We start from the raw sequence: 8,475 nt of genomic DNA, 5'->3' as shown, positions 1-8,475 counted from the left end.
TCGCCGCAAAGCGAGGTGTATACGCGTGCCCAGCAGTGCGGTGTTTATGGGGCGAAACTGTTCTCACGAGAGTCAATTCTGCGCTCCGCCTGCCTAGATTCCCTGATTCTTGCGGTGCGTGCTGATAACAAACAGAGATAAATGCTGATTTGAATAGATTAACAGCTGTAAAACAAAATATGCATTAATAATTCCCAATTAAACATAATTTATCTAATGATTAATTGAGATAGGGCAATCTGCGCAGGTCTGCCGCAGAATTGACTTTCGTAGAAAGTAGCGATTGCAGTGCTAGCGTCAAAAGAAGGGTGGAGGCTTGACAGTCCAACGCCATAATATCTGATTCAGATAACAATATTAAGACTACTATCACCACTACTACGAGTAGTGATAATAGAAATAATGATACTACTACTGCTAATAGGAAAAGCAGCACAGAAGCATTACAATGTGATTAACAACAGTATAATCCAAATTAGATATTATCCAAATATGATTCATTTAGCAAATGTCAGGGGTCCTCCCTAAACCTCATGTAAAAACCTATGTCTCTATTTCCCCAGATCCTACTTTATGGAATGTTCTGGAGATAAATCATTTCCTCTTACATGGGTGTAACACGTATCTGTGCATTACAACAATATCCCAGATCAAATACACCACAGGAGCTAAACAGCAATTATGGACAGGATATGCACACAACAATAATAACAACAGAAGACAATGATGTGTTAAAGTATGAGATGATACCTCATGCATGAGGGATGGTGTGTTGTCATTTCACTGCGTTAGGCAAGCTCTGCTGTATAGAGGATTCAATATGGCACAGTACTATGTTACAAACATAATATGCACAGTATACACCCTTATTCAGGTGAATTTACACGACTAACATTATCGCATATTATTATTATCCATTTAAACAGTATTTACTGTATAGTTCAACTCAAGGGCGCAATGGTAGTTTGATCTGATCACAAGTTCACTTTGTTTGTTGCTCACTGACATGCATTTATAACCTGCAGTGTTACAGTCCTTTTTATTGTTGCCTGCCATGCATAGTTCTAATCGGAGCAGGGAAGAGCTGCCACTGCTCTTATGTTTAGACAAAGGACCTCTTATCAGACAGAACATGAGGGGGCAGTGCAATCTGTAATTATGCAAGGCGCAAGGTGCATGAGGAGGCAGCACTAGGTGTTAGTGGTGTTCAAAACGATTCTTTTTAGTGATTCGGTTCCTTTCGTTCAGTACAGTAAAATGATTAGAATCTTTTGACTCACTGATTCGTTCATTTCCATATCCGGTCGGGCGGCATACACGTAAATCTGTAAACAGTTTTATTGCATTTTAAAAATTACCCTACATTGTTCCAAACATCATGGCCATTATCAGCCTGCTCTCTGGCAAAACAGCATGTGTGAAGCCAAATGTCTTTTAGACAAAGCACCTTACGCAAACACTTTGTTTCAGTACAAATTGCAGACGAACACGATCATAACTACCGTGCACACACAAGTTACATTGAACAACAATGCACATCACCCTTCTCTCTCTACAGACAACCAGTTGAACTCAGGCATAGTACTTAGGCACAGACGCACACAACAACAACACAATAGGCTACTCGGTCCCCAAGGGCTTGGTCTCCTCAGTTTTTCACCCCACAGGTATTGGTGCAGTACTGAGGTGGGGGAGGTCACCACTACTTTTATACTGTCCCTATCCTTGGCCCTATTGGAGTTCTTATTGGTGGCCAAAGGATACGAACAGGTCAGAGGGCAAATGGTGACCTGGGGGCCGTCCTTTGGGGTATGCCTGTGCCTTGGGTTACCCACGGGCGGTCCTGCTGATAAAGCAGCACTGTACTGTTTTCCAGTTGTCCGTCCGTGCATGTGTCCGTGGTTCCGTCCATTACGGCACAGTGTTTGCACAATATCTCCCAAGCAAGTTGAAGGATCTTCATCAAACCTGGCTTAATTAATCACTATAAAGGCAAGATGAACTGAGTAGGTACTCAAAGGTCACGGGGTCATATGGGGTCATATATGAAATATTGTTCAAACACATATTTTTCGTATACTGCACTTTTGAGCACTGTAAATAAACTATTTCTCACCAAAGACAACTTTGAGCAGCCTACTGTTTTTCTACCCTCTTTTACCACCGACTGCTTTTTGGTCACACCCATCTCTTAAGTGAGGTGGGGGTTGAAAAGTCCCGATCTCACATTTGGTATCGTATCGGTATGGTATCAGTATCAGCAGATATGCAAATTCAGGTATCGGAATAGAAAAAAAAGTGGATCGGTGCATCTCTATATACATATTTCTAAATTGATATGTTGTTTATATAGTTTGCAGCAATGTAAAAGGGTTGCATGTTTAACCGAGATAGTAAAATGCTAGACTGTATAACTCAACTGCCGCAATAAATGGCATAACCTACCAGCAGCACACTCATTCTCATTCATATGAACTGGCTTAAAGGGAGGTAATTTGGATAGGGCCTAGTTCATTACGAGAATCATAGCGCTCTCTCAATCCCCTTCTCTCTCTCCTTTAATCACTTGCACACACAAGGCATATTTAAAGCGACAATTATAGTTTAACTCATTTTAAAACCGCTGGCTTTCTATTATAAATCCGCCATCTTTTCCTTCCTGCGTGTTCCTAAGAGTCACCATCTCTAACTGCACCCATTTAAATGCAACTTGGAATATCAAGCTGTATTAGCGGTGGTTCAGATCATTAGTTTGTATCAATCCGACACTCCCAAGCAACTTGGAAAATGCAGTGGCGCATGTGTGACGTTTCTGACAATGCGGTACTGCGTCGTTCTGGATTACTTCCTAGTTACCGGAGCGAATGGAGTGTATGTTTCAATAGGGTATGGTGCATTTGTGCCGAAACTGGGTTGGGCCGATTCGGATTGCTATAACTCTGTTAGGATTCCGATACTCTGTTTATTCGGCTGGCACAAGGTAACTAACTTTACCGTAACATCATTTTTTACATTTGTTTTGGTGTCCATGTTTTTGTTTCAGATTGAATCGCTAGCTTCACAGTACAAGCTAGTACAAGCTAGTTAGCTAGCAGGCAAGCTACACTGTCAGTCTAGAAAATCACTGCTTTGAAATTAAAATTGTCCATGGTTTTGCTATTCCAAATACTGTGCTTAAAGCTGGTTACTAGTTAACGTTTTCTAATTTAAGTGACCTGTACGAAAAGCAAAGTAGCCAACCAACAATACTAGCCTAACTCCGGACAGTTACGGTGTTACCATGGCTATATAGTAGTTTGCACCCCCCTTAACCAGTTAATACTGCAATAATACCAGATTGTCACATGCAGTCCCTCTGAATTCCGATGCAAATTAGCTAAAGTTACAGTAGTGGCAGTAAGTGTACTGTTAGGGAGTCGGGTTACGGGAATCGGTTTGAACGTCACTGAAAGGTGGTGCATTTATTGCACCTGTTGTGTTTTGTTTTGTAAGCCTGTTAACAAACGTATCTACAATACAGTAACCGTTAAGTGGTCTATGCACAATTTCTTTTCTTGCAGTCCTCCATTCTCATGCGCCTCCCTCGCGGTAAAAGCCAGTGAATTCGTCAGGCACAGTGTTCCAATCCAGTGCGCGTCAATTTCCAGTATGCCTTCCATGCCTTCCACCCCGCACACCAAGGCCAGGTGCCCGCTGTACCCCGGCTCTGAGATTCACAGATTTCCAGTTCCAGATGAAAAGGTGAAGTGGGAGACGGACTGGCCCCAGTATAAACCCGTGAGCTATACTGCTCCGTCTGTGCTGAAGAAGCCAGTTTGGGCTGATCCAGAGATAGGGTGAGTGAGATAGGGATGAGTAACAAGACATGGTCAAATACTCAAAAGCGTGATATTATAGCTGGGTGTTATGTGTGTCTTCTGACTGAACACCTTCTGCTTCTTCTCCCCCAGCTCTTTTTCCCCCCGGTTCAATGCTCTGGATGGGTCAGTGGATAGGAGGAGCCATGAGGGAGAGTTTAAAGTGCAGCAGGGGTTGCCGCTGTATGTGAGACTTAACACTGATGCCTGTTTCAAGTGAATGTAATGTGGATTTACAAGAATACGCTCAAGAGTATCTCCTTTTCATTACTTCTAGTAATCCTCATGGCCGTACTGGTTTGACTGGGAGAGGTTTACTGGGACGTTGGGGTCCTAATCATGCCGCAGATCCCATTGTAACCAGGTATTGCCCACCCAGCCTCAACCATCACTTCCAAGCCTCAAACTTCACTTTACAATTTACAACTCTCAGCACCTTTTTCAGCTGATACATGGCTGTTATGGTCATGAAATGTGTTTTTGTCCTTCTTGATCTATCATAATACATTACATTTCATGGTGTGCATATTCTATAATGTTCTATGAGCACTCTTTTCTGTACAGTCAGTTTGTATGAAGTGGTATTGTGTTTCACGTGTCAACATGCACTGTATTGCCTGGTAAGTTGGCGTGTAAATTGTGAGTGAGTCTCCAGCTCTCTTTTGGCAGATGGAAAAGAGACTCAGCTGGTCAGCCTATGTTAAACCCAAGCTCCAAGCTTCCAGTTCTGCAGTTTGTCTCCATCAAGCGCAAAGACTGTGGGGAGTGGGCAATACCAGGGGTCAGTTTGCCTCTCCATGTCTGTCACTCGTATAGCTCCCTCACAAGGTGCCTTCATAGCTCCATCTCACGCTTACTGTGCATAGATTGGCGAAGTGTGCCACTATGGTACTTTACATTTCAGTGCAGGAGTGCATTTAGCCTGCTTCTACAGAACAGTACAGTGTACGGCCTGTTGTTGGTATGCGTACTGAGTGTCTGTGCTGTGTCTCCATTCATTCTGGTCTCGGACTCTCCTCAGGGTATGGTGGACCCAGGGGAGCTAGTGTCTCTCACTTTACAACGGGAGTTTTCAGAGGAGGCGCTGAACTCCCTCATGGCCGACCCCCAGCAGAGGGAGAAACTCCATGAGCGCATCACACGGCTGTTCAACTCACCAGGCCTGGAGGTCACAGCAGTCTGCTTTTTCTTTCTGTCTGAGTGACTTTATTATAATAATATGTGTGTGATATAGTCCTCTCTCTTTTTTTCTCTCGCTTCCACAGGTTTATAAGGGGTATGTTGATGACCCTAGAAACACAGATAATGCCTGGATGGAAACAGTTGCAGTCAACTTCCACGATGAGACAGGTTGCCATCCACTCACTTGTAGTTTTACTTAACTCCGTATTATTGAATGTTGTCAAGTATTAATTTAATTGTGATTATCTACAATGTAGGGTTGTTTTTAAGATGTGTTTCTGTCTTCTGTAATTGTGTTCTGAATGTAATGTTCTCCTTTCCGTTTGTCAGTGGTTACTGACATTGATGTTGCCATTGTTACCTAGGTGACAGTGTAAGTGAGCTTCCGTTACAAGCAGGTGATGACGCGGGTCAAGTCAGCTGGGTTGACATTGACTCCACCCTCTCGCTGTATGCCAGCCACTCACAGTTCCTGGAGACCACTGCTAAGGAGAGACATGCTCACTGGTAATCACCAAGAAACAGTGAAAGAGATGCACTCTTATTGAAACACAGTGGAATGGTCAACTGTTGCTAACTTAGTAATGTGACAAACTTGTGGACACATGTACTTAATATCTTATACACACACACACACACTGTGCAGCAGGGCTACTCAGCTTTAGTCCTGGGACCAGAAGGTTTATCCATCTCCCTTTAAACTTCAAAGGGTGAAACTAAACCAACACGACAGACTGGTGCACAAAATTTAACTGAGTTATAAATATAGTCATACTATACTGAGTCCACTCTAAATGCATCAGCATGGCATGTTGTTCAAATGCTCAAATGTGTTCTTTTGCCGATAGACATGAGGGTTGGATGGTTACCATCTGGGGACTGTCACAAAAACCCCATAAAAATACCGAGGCTGCAGCTAATTGTGTTCTGTCAATACGGACTCCAAGTCATTTTTGGGTAAATGACACAGCTTAGATCCAATCCCAACTCAGCCTGTGCTTGGAACAAGCCTCTTAGCCAACTGAGTCACTCAGGAGTGCCACCATTTATTAGTTAATTATTCTTTACAAGTGCAGTACCTCTTGCACTCCTTCAGACTTCTGAATCTGCTGATTCTTCAGAATGTGTGTTGGGTAGCTCTGCTCCACCACCACTTCTTCACTGTAGTCTGAACTGGTCATCACAACCACATGACACAATCAACGTCACACATACGCACAGTCATCCTGTGTACATACAGTCTTTATTGAGTGTAATTGATATAAGGGGCGCATGATGGATGGTACCATCACCCCCTGTAGTTGAGTGAATAGAGTAAGTTTAGATGCTTATTCTTATGATCTATGGGTTTTTGCAGACCATGCTGAAATGTTTTTGCCTGAAGTGGTATCTGAATGCTTGTGTAGAGTGCCAGTTAAGACCTCGGTTGGAGCAAGGATAACAGGTTGCTCCTGTCCACATGCGCAAGATGCCTAATTATTCATGCCATAAATTAGTGACACAGATTCGCACTGGGTGTGAGTTACAGTGACCTTGTTCAGTAACTCATAAGTAATGAAGTTCCTCTGAAGACTTAATCAATGGAGAGTAACGTCACTGGGAAATAGCAAACCCTGAAACACACTGCCTCTTTGTGTCTTGCAGCTTTGGCACCACAAATGATATCACAAAAAATGAACTTGCACTAAAAATAACTGAGGATATTTCTGTCATGTTTACGTAATTATTTACCCAGCTATGGTTTTGTTCACAGGGTGAAAATATGATTTTAGATTAATATTGAATTAATCTTTAAATGAAGGTGTAGAATATACAACATTACATCCATATAAAAGTATAGAATATATGAAGGAATATTTTAATGGGAAGTTAAACAACATTGTGAAGGGAAGTTCACATATTGTTTAGGAAAACACTATGGGATTTACTGGTCAATCTTTGTCTATGCTGTCCTGTTTGCTAAAAGTACTCGAGCATCGCTATTTCTGTCTGCCTCAATGATGTATTGCATTGTGTCTTTTTCCATCAGCAAGGCCTAATAAATACTCTTAACTGTAAAAGAATATACTTGTCATTGCTGTCATCTCATTCTGTTGTCTTAAATGTGCGGCGTCAGTGCAATGTCAGAGAATTTAGATTCCTGTACATTGTGTTCACCCTCAACCTCTAGTGGTAAAATGTTACTGTGCCTCTTTGATGAAGACAGACAGATACAAAACCCTCAAAGAGAGAGTGAAAACATGGCATTTTTTTTGGCAATTAATACTTTATCCTCCCATCATGTACACATGTAAACGTGTTTATGTCTACAAGGAAGATGTTAACCTGTTTTAAACTCAGTCAATTACCTGTTCTGCCACTTTTCTGCAATCCCCATTCCATGCATTTTAAGTGGAGTCCTCAGAAGCAAGTGAAAGCAAAACAAAAATTTCAGTGTCATATTATGTATGATCTCCTGTTATGGAGCAATCCAGTGATTTACCAGAATGTTGCTTTATTTAGCCATACACAACAGCTCCTGTAAAGTGTGGGCATAGGATGGGTCATTTCCATGAGCAGAATCAGAGGGGCTGTTAAGTAGTGAGGGCTGAAGAGGGATATGCAGACAAAGATGGAAGGATTTTGTACAACATTAGTAGTAAATGCATGACATGGGGCAGGATTGGAGAGGTGGTGAGGGAAGAGGATTGTTGGGAGATTGTTGTGCTAGATGACGGTGTTAAAGGAGGGGAGATTGAAGTGAGGGAGAGGGAGAGTGATAAGCTTTTAAAATCAAGTTGTTTTTGTCCCTGTTAAAGCAAAGTCTGGATTAATAAAATGTGCATCAATACCACTGATCATTGGGGAGTCGTGATTGCAGTGCAAAATAACCAGCAAAGTAGTCAGTTCTACTCAAGAGAGCTGGGACCCAGCTCTGTAATTGTTTCTGTTGATAGAAAACGTAATACTGAAGAAAAAGAAGCTCTTGACACAATTATGCTCTTAAGTCATGTAACGTCATGTAACCCTCTGGTTAGGTATTTTTAAGATAAACACCAAAGTTGTAGAGAATGGGATGCACCAAGGTTGTGAAAAGGTAATTATGGTCGAGGATAGATAGATAAGCTCTTTCATAGAGACATGCGGAGTACACAGAATTATTGTAAATTTATGGATGATTTGGGTTTATATTGTAAAATGGACTTTTTTTGTTTTTATTTTGGATTGCACAATGGGTGAATTCATTTCTTATTTGTTGTTCTCCTTTTTCAGCTTTTCCATTCCATATCCTTTTCAGTTCCATTCTGTGACAATGTGACCTCTGTGCTTCATGATAGTTGCTGATGGCTGTGACTTTATTGATTGGTCTGTCAGATTGATTGTTAAGTTTCTTGGCCCTTTATAAATACAAACCTAACCAACAAGCCTAACAATACTGATATGCAAGTAGTAAAGG

The 8,475-nt window shown here is 41.7% G+C and overlaps 1 protein-coding gene across 1 annotated transcript; it reads left to right on the top strand.

Moving 5' to 3' along the window:
- Nucleotides 1–2,862: 2,862 nt before the first annotated feature.
- On the top strand, nt 2,863–7,309 carry nudt9 (nudix (nucleoside diphosphate linked moiety X)-type motif 9). Its single transcript, XM_036552626.1, has 8 exons — nt 2,863–2,980; nt 3,561–3,836; nt 3,951–4,040; nt 4,135–4,221; nt 4,527–4,638; nt 4,879–5,025; nt 5,123–5,207; nt 5,405–7,309. The coding sequence occupies exons 1-8, from the start codon at nt 2,889–2,891 to the stop codon at nt 5,548–5,550; spliced, it is 1,035 nt and encodes a 344-aa protein (XP_036408519.1). The 5' UTR covers nt 2,863–2,888; the 3' UTR covers nt 5,551–7,309.
- The last annotated feature ends 1,166 nt before the right edge of the window (nt 7,310–8,475 follow it).

Source organism: Megalops cyprinoides, chromosome 19, assembly GCF_013368585.1.
Source record: "Megalops cyprinoides isolate fMegCyp1 chromosome 19, fMegCyp1.pri, whole genome shotgun sequence".
Taxonomy (NCBI): Eukaryota; Metazoa; Chordata; class Actinopteri; order Elopiformes; family Megalopidae; genus Megalops; species Megalops cyprinoides.
Note: the sequence above shows the minus strand (reverse complement) of the source record. Positions and strands in the feature narration are given on the sequence as shown.